This window comes from Ixodes scapularis, unplaced genomic scaffold, assembly GCF_016920785.2.
Source record: "Ixodes scapularis isolate PalLabHiFi unplaced genomic scaffold, ASM1692078v2 PGA_scaffold5__190_contigs__length_132052651, whole genome shotgun sequence".
NCBI classification, from domain to species: domain Eukaryota; kingdom Metazoa; phylum Arthropoda; class Arachnida; order Ixodida; family Ixodidae; genus Ixodes; species Ixodes scapularis.
The window spans coordinates 65,929,961-65,945,569 of record NW_024609880.1 but is presented as its reverse complement, the minus strand read 5'-3'; the positions used below and the strand labels follow the sequence as shown (position 1 = coordinate 65,945,569).

At 48.3% G+C, this 15,609-nt stretch overlaps 1 protein-coding gene and 1 pseudogene across 1 annotated transcript; one reads left to right on the top strand and one right to left on the bottom strand.

Annotated features, from left to right (window-relative positions):
- Positions 1–1,122: 1,122 nt before the first annotated feature.
- Positions 1,123–7,652, bottom strand: LOC121048123 (annotated as a pseudogene).
- A 6,971-nt stretch (positions 7,653–14,623) lies between these two features.
- On the top strand, positions 14,624–15,382 carry LOC120847350 (tigger transposable element-derived protein 6-like). Its single transcript, XM_040219060.2, has one exon. It carries the CDS (start codon positions 14,624–14,626, stop codon positions 15,380–15,382), a length of 759 nt encoding a protein of 252 aa, XP_040074994.2.
- Positions 15,383–15,609: the final 227 nt, after the last annotated feature.

Genomic DNA, 15,609 nt, shown 5'->3' with positions numbered 1-15,609 from the left:
GCGTGAGGACAATGAGTGCGTGAGGGGTATGAATGTGTGAGGGCCGTGAGAACGGTGAGTGCGTGAGGGGCGTGAGGGCTATGAGTGCGAGAAGGCCGTGAGGGTGGTGAGTGCGTGAGGGTCGTGAGGGCCATGAGCGTGTGAGGGGCGTGAGGGTATGAGTGCGTGAGGACCGTGAGTGCGTGAGAGCCATGAGTGCGTGAGGGGCATGAGGGGCATGAGGGCCATGAGTGCGTGAGGGGCGTGAAGGTAATAACTTCGTGAGGGCCGTGAGGGTTGTGAGGCGGTGAGTGCGTGACTGGCGTGAGGGCCATGAGTGCGTGAGGGGTGTGAGGGCCGTGAGGATCAGTGAGGGTGAGTGAAGAGCTGAAGGTGAGTGAAACTGTGAGGATGAGGGTGAGTGAGGGGCTGAAGGTGAATGTAGCTGTGAGGGTGAGTGAGGGCGACTTAAAAGGCCGACCTCTGCGAGTAACGTATTTCATTCCTTTTTTTCGCTAATGCCTACAACACTTAGTTCAGATGTGTTTATTAATGCTTAGAACCAATTTTGAGACAAATCAGTTACTATCGAAATTTCGCCACAGCAACAGAGATTTCATGTCCATTTTAAGAAACGCGCAATGTTAAGGTGGTAATAGATATATGGCCGTATATGGCCTTATCTCCGCAATGCTTGATATGGTCATACATGGCATTTCTGTACGCTGGGGCGGATTTATGGGTGACGCTTGATTGGGGGGGGGGGGGGGGCGGCTGCTTTGCAACGATATGTCACGTCACTCAAAAATTTAACATCGCGGGCGGATGTGACGTTACAAAAAAGGTAATTGCCATTTCACCAAGAACGAGGCGTAAAAAAAAAAAAAAAAATTAAAGCAGAAAATATTATATGCCCTTTTTTAAATAAAAAATAAATTACCTTATGGTGTAGAGTAAAAGCGGTCCCCCCACCCTCTGAGACCGACGCTCCATGGAAAGGCCCGTTTACACAGTTGCAACTGTTTATGACCAGGGAGGCTAAAAACCGATTTTTAAGCTTACGGCTTACTACCGCTTCCGTTGCAGCGCAACCAGTCGTAAGGCGTCACAAAAGGTTTGAAAACGGTCTAGTGGAAGTCGGTTCTAATCAAACGCCAGTGTGTAAAAGGAGCATTGAGGGTCTCCTTTAAGGTTCGTCAGCCTAGTTCGCCGTACGTTCTCGGACCTGTGAAGTACACCCTGGTCTCCGTCGGTGGCCTTGACGCTGCCACTGAGAAGAGTCTCCAAGTGCGCCACAACCAGCCGAGACTTGCCCATCTCCTTGAGCCTCTTAGAGCGTGACAGGCGCAGGCCGTGAGCTCCGTCGCCTTCTCTGCATCGGCGTGGAGATAATGGAGTTTTAGCTGATCGTTCCGTTTGCACCGATAATGATACCCGATGACAAAACGACGCATGCTCAAAGGCGTCGGCGGAGTGTCGAATATCGTTATCGGAGTAATCCGAACGATCCACTAAAACTCCCGAATAGGGGTTTCAGTAAATCGTTCCAGTTCCTCCGATAAAGATATCCGATAATGGTATGGTGCCTACGCAAAGGCGTCGGCGGAGTATCGAATATCGTTATCGCCGTAATGGGAACGATCTACTAAAACTCCCGAATAGAGATCTTTAGCAGGCCGTTCCGATTCGTCCGATAACGATAATTGATGATGGTAAGGTGCCTCCGCAAAGGCGTCGGCGGAGTATCGAATATCATTATCGGCGTAATGTGAACGATCTACTTAAAGTCCCGAATAAGGGTTTTAGTAGATGATTCCGATTCCTCCCACAACGATACCCGATGAAGGTAAGGTGCCTCTGCAAAGGCGTCGGCAGAGTATCGAATATCGTTATCGGCGTAATGTGAACGATCTACCAAAGGTCCCGAATAGGGGGTTTTAGTAGATCGTTCCGATTTCTCCGATAACAATTCGCGATGATGGTAAGGTGTCTGCGCAAAGGCGTCGGCGGAGTGTCGAATATCGTTATCGAAGTAATGGGAACGATCTACTAAAGCTCCCGAATAGGGGGTTTTAGTAGATGGTTCCGATTCCTCCGATAACGATACCCGATGATGGTAAAGTGCCTCCGCAAAGGCGTCGGCAGAGTGTCAAATATCGTCATCGGCGTAATGTGTACGATCTACTAAAGGTCCCGAATAGGGGGTTTTAGTAGATCGTTCCGATTTCTCCGATGACGATCCCCAATGTAGTAAGGTGCCTGTGCAAAGGCGTTGGAGGAGTATTGAATATCGTTGTCGGAGTAATGGGAACGATCTACTAAAACCAAACTTGTACACGTTACTAAAAAAAGTAACCAATTACGATTACAACTACTTCAATGTAAAAATTACCCGATTACAATTACAATTACAGCCTCAAATAGTAATCCAGAAATTGCTCAAAAGTAATTGATCACTTCCCACGTTACTTTACATTCAACTTCTTTTTGATCAGAGTAGCATAATCCTTGGGGTCTCGCGCTCAGTTGTTACGAGAAAAAAAAAGGACCCAGGAAACGAAGCATAGTGAAGTGGCCTACTAATCTTCGAGGTCCCGTGCTTAATAATTTCGAAAAAGAAAAAAAAAAAAAAAAGACCATTGCCCAGAGCCGAGTAACTCCAACTCATCTACCCCCCAGCCCCTCAAAAAATAAAGTAAAAAAAAATTAAAGAAATTGTAATGGGCAATTTCGTAATCAATTACAACAAAAAAGTAATTCTATTGCATAGTTAGTTACTTCTTAAAGGTAGGAAATAAAGCGTTACAAAATTACAGTAAAATGTAATTGATTACAAGTCATCCATTACTTGTAACGCCTTACGTACAAGTCTGACTAAAACTCCCGAATAGGGGGTTTTAGCAGATCGTTCCGATTCCTCCGATAACGATACCCGATTATGGTAACGGCTTTTCGTTACGCTGGAGTGTAACGGCTTTTTGAATGAAACTCGGCCTTTAAACGTACTCAGTCTTAAAAGTGAAGGAAAACAGGCAAAGAAGCTTCAAGACGGATAATTGTATCGACTATACTCCGTTTCATACTTAATATACAACGCTGTCAAAGTTACTGGTGCGAGCGCGTCGCTTTATCTAAGGTTTTGTTTGCGCGAGAACGCGTGGAAATTATAAACGAGATTAAGTTCCACGCTCGCGCCGGTGGCTGGCAGCGTTGTACAATAAGTATGAAACAGGGTATAGAATACACTTCCCCATTAGTCATCCTGTTCGCTTCACGAGAGCACCCAGCTCGCCTGCGTGCTGTAAAGTTTTGCAGTTTGCGCAATTTACAAAAAAGAAAAATCTACATCCAACGAAGGAAAACGTAAAAACGTATGCGAGATTGCTCACGGACGGCGTACAGGCCGACATACAGTTTACATGCGAGTTAGTGTTTGCCCACACCAGGTGCTGCGCGTGCACACAAACCAGATTCGCGTGAAGTGAAGTTACTGCGCATGCTCTGTGCCGACAGCAGCGCCACCGCAGCACCTTGACACCGGGGCCGCGTGTTGGTGCACACGTTTTCGATTCTTACCTTTCCCTAAATGTATCAACCAACTTTCTGTTCGACTGTTCGACAGGTGGAAACCGCATGCGCGAAACGGTAGCCGGTGCTCATGGATACGGTGGTTCTAAATTAGCGCTAATGTATCCTAGATCTTGGATTGAGGGCACGTCCGCGGAGATGCAGACCGAAACAAATAATTTAGTGTTCCCATCCCCTCCTGAATTAGACTAGAATTTGCAACGCGGTATCGACGAAGTCGTAACCTTTGCTCGTCGAATCGAGCATCTTAAACAACGCACGAGCGGTCCGCCGAGAAAGAGTACTCCGCGAAGGTCGTGCTCTATCTGCTTCATCTGAAATACATGGCGCGCGTTTGAGTGAGGCCCGCATTTTTCGAAGCGTCATCAAACTCGGAAAGAGTAAATAAAAGGGGCGATGCGATTCCTGTCTTTTGCGTGGAGTACATAAAATAATGTCAGAAACGACGAGCCAAAGGAATTTATTATAAAAAGAAGCTAAGGTTCTCAGCGTGCTTACTTGATAATTTTGTTTCCCAATCTGCTAAAATGTATAAAATAAATTGGATTTTTTTTACTTAACAAAATGTTTTGTAACATTTCATGACTTTTTAGCTCATGCGTCTACAATTTTTGATTAAACAAAACACATACATTTCTGGAAACACATTTTTATAGTGCCACCGTTCTTTATCACACTCGCATAACCCGTGTGAGGAAGCGGCAACTACGGGTGAATAAGTATTGAAAGAGCACGCGATAGACAAGGACAGCGGAAGAAGTAGACGGACACTGACGAAAAAGAGCATACCGCGGCAATGTATCTGTTCATGTTAGTCCTTTGCGTGTGCGTCTTTACTATGAATACCCAACTTAGTCAAACTTCCGTCTTAACGATAAACTGTCCTAAATAGAAACCACCTTGCTTAGACATTCCGTGAAATGCGATACAAATGCCAAAACACTTAATGTCTTCATTTTTCTTTTTTGCCGGAGGTATATTTCCGCCAAATTCATCGGAGGGGGGGGGGGGGGGGGGTGGTGAGGTCACATCACATGACACTGTGGCGTCACGTGACAATGTGACGTGAGGTCGTGGGACATTATGACGTCACGTGACATATGACGTCATCCGGTGTGCTCAACACGAACACGAGCGAGAGAGGTCCATGTAGGGTTCCCGTGCAAAGCTTTAGAAGTGATCAGGTCCCTCTCACAGAAAGCTCTTAAACTCGGAGGGTTTGCAGACGCACTTGCCTGCAGAAGTTTTTGCAGGGCAGGTTTACGAGCTGGCGTCCGGTGGTGTGTGCGGGTCGCCACCCACGACCGGCCGGGTCCAAGATCAAGAATTCGTTCATCTCGACGACGAGGAGTACGCTGACTTTGTGCCGCATGCGCAGGGCGCATTCGTAAGGCAGCAAGTCCCGGGCGTCCGAGCGACTCCACGACAGGTATTGGGCATCAAAGTAGTTCACCTGTACCACAAAAAAAAAAAGGGGGGGGGGGGGGAGTGAGGATCAAAGACGAGCTAGCGAAAAGACTTCGCTACACGTTGACCCCTCAACACAGTACACGGCAGTAGATTTGGTTAGCTTCAAACCCGTTTAGCCAGTTGCTTCGTTGTTGTCTACATACTCACTTCGGTTCTGGGTCGGGCGAAGGGGAAAGCGTGGTTTGTGGACTTTAGGGGTGCTAGATAAGCAGGCGCAAGTGAATGTTGCTGCTGGCTCTATAGGGAGAATCTGCGCACAACCTGAGGGCGTGTCCGGGCCAAGTCACGCGGTGCTCGTGAAGTCTGCCACTGATTCAAGACGGCCGAGTAAGATTATGGTCACTCGTATGGAATGGTCGCAAGTGATTAATTGTGCTTTGGTCCACGCTGACACACGGAAGGGAGTCAGATGTCACATGGAAGTAACCGCAAATCTGGATTCCTAAACTTCAGCGGCTTACGGCCCTTCTGTTACGCAATTTCGGTTGCCACCATTTTCTTGGATCTATCAGTCGACAGGCCCCAGAAAAGAGCGGTTTTAGAAAACGATTCTTCTTAGTTACCTGCAAGCGGGCATGTACGTACGGGCGGACAGCGCCGTATATACAGACAGTTTGGCCATTCACTGGGAAGTATAGGAGGCAAATGAGGAGACACCATTGGCAGAAAGCTGACTGGACGTGTTCCAGGGCGTCTTCACAAATTCGTATGTTGCCAACCAGAAGCTGGACATATTATCCTGGCCAGGAGAAACGAAAATAATAAGCGCGTCGGACTAACTCTCTGTGACTGAAAGTATGGTGCACGTGATGTTTCAGTCACGGCCATCAACAATCATAGTGGAGGAGCGCGACTAACAGAACAATCGACATAATCCGCACGCCAGGCGCTGAGGGTCGGGAATCTGCCGCTCGAACGGTCACACTCTGTCTGAGCAAAACAGAGTTCGAGCGGCGCATTCGTTTCCTATATTCTTTTGCACGATCATAATTGAAATATCACGTGCACCTTCTTTTCAACCAGGAAGAGTTACTACATTTAACCCTTATGCTCTTATTAAAACTGTTTCTCGCTACCACCGCCAGGGGATTCTTTTAGACCTCTGGCTGCCCAAGAGGGCATGCCACGCACTCTATCTGCGTCCGGTGCCCTGGCTGTGCCCGCTCCTCCCATTGACCAAACTCTCTCTATACACGGCTCTGCGGCGGCATAGCGTTTCTAGCGCCACGAGCGGCACAACGCGCCCACGGGCAACGGAGAAGGGCCGTTTTCGAACGATGCTCTTTATGCGCAAATGTTTGCGCAAACTTCATGTTCGCTCTAAGAACCTCAAAAGAATCCCTTCCCACTGCAGGCAATGTGCACCCAAAGTTCCACTGGCTGCGCCGCTTCTATTCAAAGGGTGGTTGATAGTGTAGCCAGCGTCACCAAGCAAGGCGCCAGCCCTTCTTGCCAGCTTGTCAACTGACTTTAGTTTATTACCGTTGGTCGCATCGTCCTTAATTATAAAACAAAAGCAGCGATTGTCTCAATTACATCAGCAGACGAAACACAACTTCTACCGAGATAATAGACGTATTATATAAGCTTTCCAGTATAGACAGCGGAAGGCGGCACTATTAACAAACAGCTTAGAGTACGGCTGTTTGTCGTTTACTGCAAATATATAAAATTTCTTGGAAGCTTTGTAAAACTTTCGGCTACTACGCTAAGCCTACTTTCTCGATGATTTTACGTGGAGATAATCCACTCGCTCTGGCTTACCAAGGCAGTCTAGCGAACAGCGTTTGTGGAGACGTGACATGTGAAACGTCATACTTGGTGTTGAAACAGCGTTGGCCTTTTGTATAGAGGACGCTGGAAGTTAATTACTGTGTGACTTTCCTCAAGCTGCGGTAAGGCTCGTCTCCGACTGGCGTTATTTTCCCAGTTATCAAACGTGGACCATCGATTTCCCCTTGACGACGTCGTTTAAGTGTCAAGCTTTTGACTGTTGCGAACCTGGCTCTGGCACACCGGAGGAGGTGGACACGGCAGGCGCTTGTTCCGCTGTGGCTTACTCTCAGCTCGACAGCGAATGGAAGCTTTTGCAGCAGCGAGTTTGGACGCTGCGACGACAGCGACATTGGTGTTTGCTTGTCTTCTAGATTTCATTGGTTAAATACGGCAGTCGAACAGGCGTTTAAGCACCATTCTCGAAACGGTGTCTCCGAGCGTCACTCACCGCAACAACGGCGTCCAGAAAGCGCCTCGCCTGGCGCGTCTCTGTCTGGTTGTAGAAGAGGAAGTGTTCCACTCCGAGAAGCAGGTAGTGGGCCACGAACTCGGCGAGTTTCAGGTCACTCACGGTGCCTGTCCTGGACAGGACACAGGCGGCTATGCTTCCATCTCCGTCACCGTTGCCGCCGTTAGAGCGTTCCTTCCACGCGTGCGTCACCGGCAGCCAATGGACGCGGACGGTGTCGACGAGCCGGAGGCCCACTTCGTCGGCCTCGAGCTGCGGGTCGCCCGAGCACAGCACGTAGCCCGGGTCCAGGGCGTTGCCCGTCCACCAGAGAGGCTCCGTTCGAGCGGCCACCACCTGCACGTGCCGAAGGACGCCGGTTATCTCTCATAGAGACTACTACAAGCAAGGCCGCTGGCCGCCGCCATGTCTCTGCTCGTGAGGACAAGTCCCTGCAATTTCAAGCCTGCCAAAGCTATTTTCACGCGCGAACTGCACGTGCTTGCACTTATGGGGGCGCCAGTCGGGGCGCCATGTTTGCAATTGTCTTACCGCCGTAAAAGTGACGAAGAGCAAACGCTACGACTTTTTCGGGAATATCATTGTGACAGAGGCGAAGTACGTTTCAACCTTTATTAAACGTACAGATACAAGAGCATACCCCAAGGTGCTGTGTTAGAGAAGAAGAAAAACTTAACCGAACCCTCTTTTGTGTGTCACAGACGTGGCGTTTTTTTTCTCCCTTTAGAAGATTTGCCCGTCACTTAAAATGCGTATAAAAACTACTTTTCTCTCTTTCTCTCTTCCTACCTGTGATTTGGGCAGCCCTGCACGCAGATTGATTAAGAAAATACCTCTCAATCTAGTAGAATTGTGTATAAGACTGTTCTAATAGGGTGAGAGGAGAGGGGGAAAGGAAATGGGTTGCCATGTTTGGGCAGTTCCGGTGGTAGTGCTCGCTCACCGGAACTGCTCAAACGATGAGAACGACGGGTGCCCTTTCAGTCTCTATACTCAGCAATTGGTTGAATTGCCGGTGGAGGACTGCCGGTTTGTCGTCTGTTATCGGTATCTGGCGCATGCCAATTCTTCTCTTTTAGGCCTACGATTCTGTTGCAATCGCGGATGTATGTAGATAGCGCTGCAATCGAAAAAGATGACGCCGTAGAGAGAGCATTTAATAAAATTACCTGTAACACAATACAAAAAAAAAGAAAAAAAAAACTGCCGAAATTGTTATTAGATGGATGTGGCGTATCTGTTATCTTCCGGGCAAGGTGAAAAATGACAGACGCGTCAGGGGTGGTTTTCTGTCCTTGTTTATGTGATCACCACGCGCGCTGCTGCGAAAGGTCAAACTACAATCCGTCTATCTTGACTGGGAGCACAGCAATGTTAAGGAAACCGATACCAAAGTCGGGATGCTAGTAATGCATGGTCATTCTTGAAGTGTATAGAACTTCCAGTGTTCTCGCCTTCCGGGGACTCGTGTGTTCTATTTCATTTTTTTGAATACCCGGTGTTTGTGTGACCATGTGAGAATCGCCGGATGCACATAGTAAAATATGGTTAAATACAAATATGTGCTCCTTGTGAAAAAAAAACTGTTTTTATATCATTACTGGGATCTAAAGTAACTATCTCTTGGGAAAGTATAGGTTTCCGTTTGGTTCATAGAATGAGCAGTTTTTCCTTGATAGTTCCATTTTAGGCGAGGCGATCGAAAGTCGCGGTGTCAAATTGCTTGCTAAAGATATTTCTTGTATACCCAGATTTCGTTATCCACACACCGGCGAAACAATCGCACATTTTTGTACTGCTACCGTATGCGGCGTCGGGGCTTGGCGGCGTTAAAAAACAATTTCTTTGTCTTGAAATACTCAAGAATAACAGCATAATTTCAACATAGCTGTGGAGGTACGCCTAATAGCCGATTCACACGACGGACTGATCCGCGGATGGATTGATCACGTGATGACATATGCGCGGTTCATCCGTCTCCCAAGCGCATCCACACGAGGGAGTCGACGAGCAGACGCCAGCGAGGACGGACCGATCCAGCTCGCCACCCCACAGTACCACGAAACTCCAACATCGCACCGTGGCACCGTTGTCCAAGAGAGAAATCGACGTTTGCTACAGCGATTGAGAATCGTACGCTGCTGTTACGCACAGATCGAGACAAAACACCGGGGCAGGCTTCGCATCAAGCGCCACCAATTTTACTAACCCAAAGCATGACAGTGACACAAGCATGGTCCTGCTCGAGAAAGCCTCGGCGTAGACGCGACGAAGTTCTGGGCTCGCGGAGGGGCGTTTGGAGATGCCTTCACGCACTCCGCGCTCGTGCGCAACACTCAAGCACACCACATTCACAACTTACAAGAGAGGTCTTGCTCTGTGAAATCCTGATTGGACGTGCAAGAATTACCGCGGCGTGCTAGACAAATTTTGACGGGAGCTTCTTGACACGGACCCGGAGGAGTACCGAAACCTGCGTCGCGTCAGCCAGACAAGTTTCTGAAGTTTCTTTCACTCGTGGAACCAAGAATAGCGCGTCAAAATGAACCAACAACGCACAAAACACAACGATGCGCCATTTTGTTTTGAACGCCCAGAAGCAAAAAACCAAGAAAACAATGTACCGTTGCCAGACTAAACGCTTTCCAAGTCAATCTGCCGCCAAACGTCCGCCAGTGAAAAAGGCGCTCGACTTTATCAGTCCGCGCCTCCGCGGACGAGGCGCGGATCGCAGGAATCGGTGACGTGCCGGTCACGTGGTGCACGGTCCGCGGGCGAAAATCGCGATTCGGTCCGTCGCGTGAATCGGCTATAACGGGGTATTCACACGAACGAGAAATCCGCTCCTTTCCTCCGCGGAGCGCGCATCACGTGAGACATACGTCATCCCTTTTTGACGCCTCGCGGCGCCGTTCTCCCGTTCTCCTCCGTTGCGTAGGCGCGGAGGCTTCGTGCTGTCAGCACGAAAGCTCCGCAGGTGCACGTGGCGGGGCCGGGGACGGAGTTTCCCGGGATGTTGACGTCACGACATCCGTCCGCGGAGTTCTCTTTCGTGTGGATAGCTCCGCGGGTGGATGTCGTGACGTCAACATCCCGGGAAACTCCGTCCCCGGCCCCGCCACGTGCACCTGCGGAGCTTTCGTGCTGACAGCACGAAGCCTCCGCGCCTACGCAACGGAGGAGAACGGGAGAACGGCGCCGCGAGGCGTCAAAAAGGGATGACGTATGTCTCACGTGATGCGCGATCCGTGGAGGAAAGTGGCGGATTTTTCCTTCGTGTGGATACCCCTTAATAGACCATTTGCTATATTACCCAAGCGTCAAGGAGAATGCAGGGATTGGTGTTCCACGCGCCACACGCGGACGCCTTCCCCGTATAAAAGATTCGAAGTAAATAACCAATATAAAGCGTTTACGAACGCGCGTGCAAGATGCCATTTGTTTTAGGTATTTGCTTTAGAAAAATTACTACTGCTGAGGCCAGCACGTGCGGCGCGTGGAACACTAATCCCGGCATTCTCCTTGATACTTGGGTAATATAGCAATAGGTCTATTGATAAGTTGATTGATACACAGTGTTAAAGACGCTCATTTTGGCGAAGAATGCTTTCAATTAGAACCCTTTGGTGCTTACAAACACGAACTGCTTGCGTCCCAAGCGACTTCCGGCCGCTCTTTCTTTGCAAGCCTGTGGACCTTGTTTATGTTACCAGTGCTGGAAAGCATAAATGCTACACATAGAGCAAAGGTGGAGATTTAACGAGGGTCTTGGTTTGTACGATTTAACGTCTAGGAAGGGACCAGTTGGTTTACAAGAATATTCGAAAAATTTAAAGAGATATCGTGCTTCTTGGTTCTTTTGGCGTTCGTCTATAGAATTGGCGGTTAGATGTTTCATCGGCGTTTCAAACTGCGGTGTTAAAGTGGGCTTTGTTCATTCTTTTCATGAACCGGAAGTTAGCTGGGGCGTCAAAGACTGGAGCAGCACCTGGTGGCTTTTGAGAAGAAAAGGGTCTGTACGATGAAGCCTATGTGATCCTGCTGCCTATGTGATCTGTTTGTGTCCGTCTACCAGGCAGCGAAGGCAGGGACTCAGCGGCATTAGTGGGATATTATCCGCTTTCATGTATAGAAAAGAGGTAAAGTCAAAGCGTCGATCAACTTTGATGGTGTTGCTTTTGAGCATTGTACACACACTACCAAACTTGATCATCGTAACTCATGGCATAGGTCAACAGGATCACGGCTTTTGAGTGTTTTAGTTGCCGACATTCCTGGTCGGGAAGTCACAGGCTGCAACTGGAAGATGGTGTCACCGAAACAGACTGCCGCCAATACATGAGTGGCGCTGACTTTACATCAGCTGCAATTATGGGGGTCTTGCTGCTGAGCTCATAGATTCTGCAGTATTAATTTCGCCCCATCGAACTTGTTGTTCTCGTCAGGAAAAAGTAGAAAAGCTCGTCGTTCACAGCCCCTTATCAAAACAAACTCCCACATATCGTCAATCTCGAAGAACAGTTCTGACGGCGTCGAACACTCATCGCGGAAGCCTTGTGTAAACTTGCCGTCAGCACAGGTATCAGGATAAAATGTTCCTGAACATAATAATTTCGAAGAAAATAGTTCGGGTCAAAACTGATCTAGGTCAATATGGCCCCGTAAATGGTACTTTTTGAAATTTGCGACATTGCATTTATAATCGTTGGGTTTAGTCGATTTATTGTACTTGGTTAAATTTGAACACACATAAAACGTATTTAGAAAATACATTTGAAATAATATTTCCGCCATTTCTAAGTGCATTTATTATATTTTGAAACATACATCAAACCATTAGTTGGGACACATGTACAAGGAAACATGCTTCAAATATAGAGAAGTAGTGATCTAGTGTAACTATATTACTCATAACAGCACGAGTCTTTCACCATTTTGGCTGTTTCTCGTGATCAACTTCTAAAATAACTTGGTGCGTACAAAAACATTCTACGAAATATTAGCACCGCTCAGTTTCACTTATTAATTTTTAGGTTAGGTTGTGTTGTAATAAAACCAGCGGAGGAAGTGGATGCACTTAGGTTAATCTCTTTGACCATTTGACTGAAGCCTAGTCCACTGTCCCTTGGAAACCCGCCAAACGTTTTGTGGATTGCTGTTCGTCTGCCCACTATCACCTTCGTGAATTCAATTTTTATTTGTTTATTCATGTGACAATGGAGCCATGGGTATAATTCGCTGATCACTCAGGTCGCCTAAAGTAACTTCAGGATTCATGAATGTATCCCTCGGTATTGAACTCACTAGTAACATGGAGCCGACAGTTAGAAGGACTCTGTAAGACTTTTTTATACCTACGATTGAAGATATATTGATCATGTTTTGAATTATTCTTCTGAGTAGAAATTAACACGAAACATTATTGATAATTTAGTCTATCAAAATATTTACTTGAGATAATTTTGTCAGGGTTGCAGTTGGAAAAAGTTTTGTCCAGGGCCTTTTTAAATGGGACCATATTGACGGGGACCATTTTTTCAGCAAGTGCATCGTCCTGGATCATTTTGTTCTAAACCTGGCAGCACACGTTCGGTATCAATGAATTCAACGATGGCCAGCGGTAAACGGAAACTATTGATTGTAGCGTGCACATGCAGCCATCGTACCACATGCTTCCCACGACACCAGAGCCCACCTGGACGTGCGAGTAGTTGGTGTAGGCCAACGTGCAGAGCAGTCTTCCCCTCAGGGCCCCTCCCGAGGCAAGCATGGCCACCACCCTGACGCCGTGCACGGGGCCCCTGCGCTCGGCCCAGGCCGAGTAGATGTGCAGTCTGGATGGCGCCAAGGTCACCCAGGTGTCCTTGGACCAGTCCCGCCGGCAGTAGAACCAGAGGTGCCAGAGCAGCGCCAGCAGAGCCAGGGCCACGACGAGGGCGAGCAGGCGTTTCCGGCTCCAGCGAAGGCGTCCGGCACACGTCAGGTGGTCGTCGAGTTTGCGCAGGCAGCGTCTTCGGCAGTGCGGTTTTAGGAGGTAGCCGTCTCCGGCGTGCCGGGCCATGGTTCACGGGTGTCTTCTCAGTTTACTGCGGTGGCAGAGGAACAAGCAACAACAGACGTCGTTCGCTGACGCGCCACGTAGGCCTTGTTACCAGATTGCTCGCAAACTTCACGATTTATGGATAGGACGCACTGTCGCCTATCAAAATGGCTGCCATCTGTATAATCATCGTAAAACAGTAGTATGAGGCCGGGTCTGCTATGCATAAGCAACTCTTTTTTTATTTAAATATGGGCACTATTAGAGTTTTTGCCTTCTACGTTTTTCGTCAGTCGGGTGTAAGCAAGCGTCAGTCGGGTGTAAGCAAGTCGGTGACAAGCGCCTCACGCCAATCCCTTCATTTTCCCCCTTTAGCAGAGGGGACGCCGGAAAAGAAGCTCCTCGGCCCTCGCCTCCTCTCCAGCTCTCAATTCTTTTGAAGTGGATAGAATGGAGGACTTTGAGCGAGTAGCCTGTCCGTCACGCTTTACGTGACACCGCCTGGTAGGGAGCGCGATGAACACACCGAGGTGGCGCCATCGCTGAAAGCCGCGAATTTGGAGGGCTGTCCACGCAGATACGCCAGACGCGGCACACCCAATGTTGAAAGCATATTTGGCGTCCGGATATAACGTTTCAGCTGCCGTTTACACGAGAGATTCTGTCCTAATAATCTCAGATGCGTTTTAGTCTTTCTGTTTCGCATTTGTTTGTTGACTTCACATAACGTTGCACTAAAAATATGGCACTTAAAAGTGCGCGGCCTTTTATGTTTACCCTTCTTGCTTAGTTGAATTGTCCTTCGGAGTATTTATCGGCGAAAGCCGCAACCTCATTGACTGCTGAGTGATAATTAATTGATCGGGAGTCGACACGTCCTGCGTTTATAGCTGTTGGTGGATACAGTCATGTCTCGTTAATATGGACCCCGTTAATCGGGACACCCCGCAAGGGGTTGGCTCAGCAGGTTTAAGAGAAGGCATGGAATTTCAAGCCACCGTATTCATGGAGAGAGTGGAAGCGTGGATACAGCCGCCGTTGCCAGTGCTCGGAAACAGCTTGCGGAATTTCTTGCTCAGTATTCTCCAGATGATATTTACAACTTCGACGAGACTGGCTTTTTTTACAAGTTGGGCCCATCTTCGACTCTGGCATCTGAACCTGTGGCTGGAAACAAGCGAAGCAAAGAGAGAATCACGGTGGGATTTTTGTGCAACGCAAGCGGCACCCACAAGTGGAAGCCCATTGTCGTGGCAAAAGCGGAGCGACCACGATGTTTTGGAAAGACATTTGACCCGAACATGTATTGCTCTTACAATTGCAACAAGAAAGCATGGATGACAGGAAAGATATTTGAAATCTTCTTGGCGAAATTCGACCGCTTCTTGAAGGCTGAGAAGAGGAGGGCTGTTTTGTTGGTTGATAACGCATCATGCCATTCTGTTCGTGCGGACTATGGAAACCTTACCTTGAAGTTCTTTCCACCCAACATGACTGCCAAAATACAGCCCTTGGACGCAGGAATTATTCGCGCGGTTAAGGCACACTACAGAGGTGAACTTGTGCGGCACTACATCGCTTGCGCGGAAGACAACGAACGGCAAACTGTTGACTTGAGGTGGTGCCTTCAAAAGCTGAAGAGTGCGTGGGACGCGGTGAGGCCTCAAACCATTGTGAACTGCTGGCGTCACGCAGGTATTCTTGTTAACAGCTCTGCTATGGAGGTGGAGGATCCGATGGATGAACTTCTGCTCGCAGCCCTTCGTGAAGCTCTTCGACAACTCGGGGAGGAAAACCCAGATGAAGAGGTATCGGCATTCTTGGATATAGACGAAGAGACTAACAGCTGGGAGCCTATGAGCGACGAGCAGATCATGGAGCTTGTCGGTGAATCCGCTCAACAGGGCCATCAACTTGTCGAAAACTTTGCGCCGACAGAAACAGACGATGAAGAAGAGAGACCAACCGTTACTCGATGTGAAGCTCGCCGTGGCTTGGAGACAGCAATCGCCTACCTTGAGCAGGAGGGGGACGGAGAACGTGCACTTCAAGTGGCCTAAGTGTTGCGCTTTTTGGACACTAAAGTGGGATCGAAAGCGTCAGTGCAAACTCATATCTCCTCATTCTTTGCGAAATAAACAATGCTTTTTTTTAACAATTATTACCTAATGTTTGTGTTTTTGACCTTGATTCGTTATTATGGACGATTCACATTATGGACGATTTTTCTGGGGAACGGAGGCGTCCATATTAACGAGACATGACTGTATAAGAATCAAAACCAGAA

What these genes read in the sequence shown, in the direction of transcription:
- LOC120847350 (XM_040219060.2), top strand. Translation starts at nt 14,624, where the DNA reads ATGTATTGCTCTTACAATTGCAACAAGAAAGCATGGATGACAGGAAAG.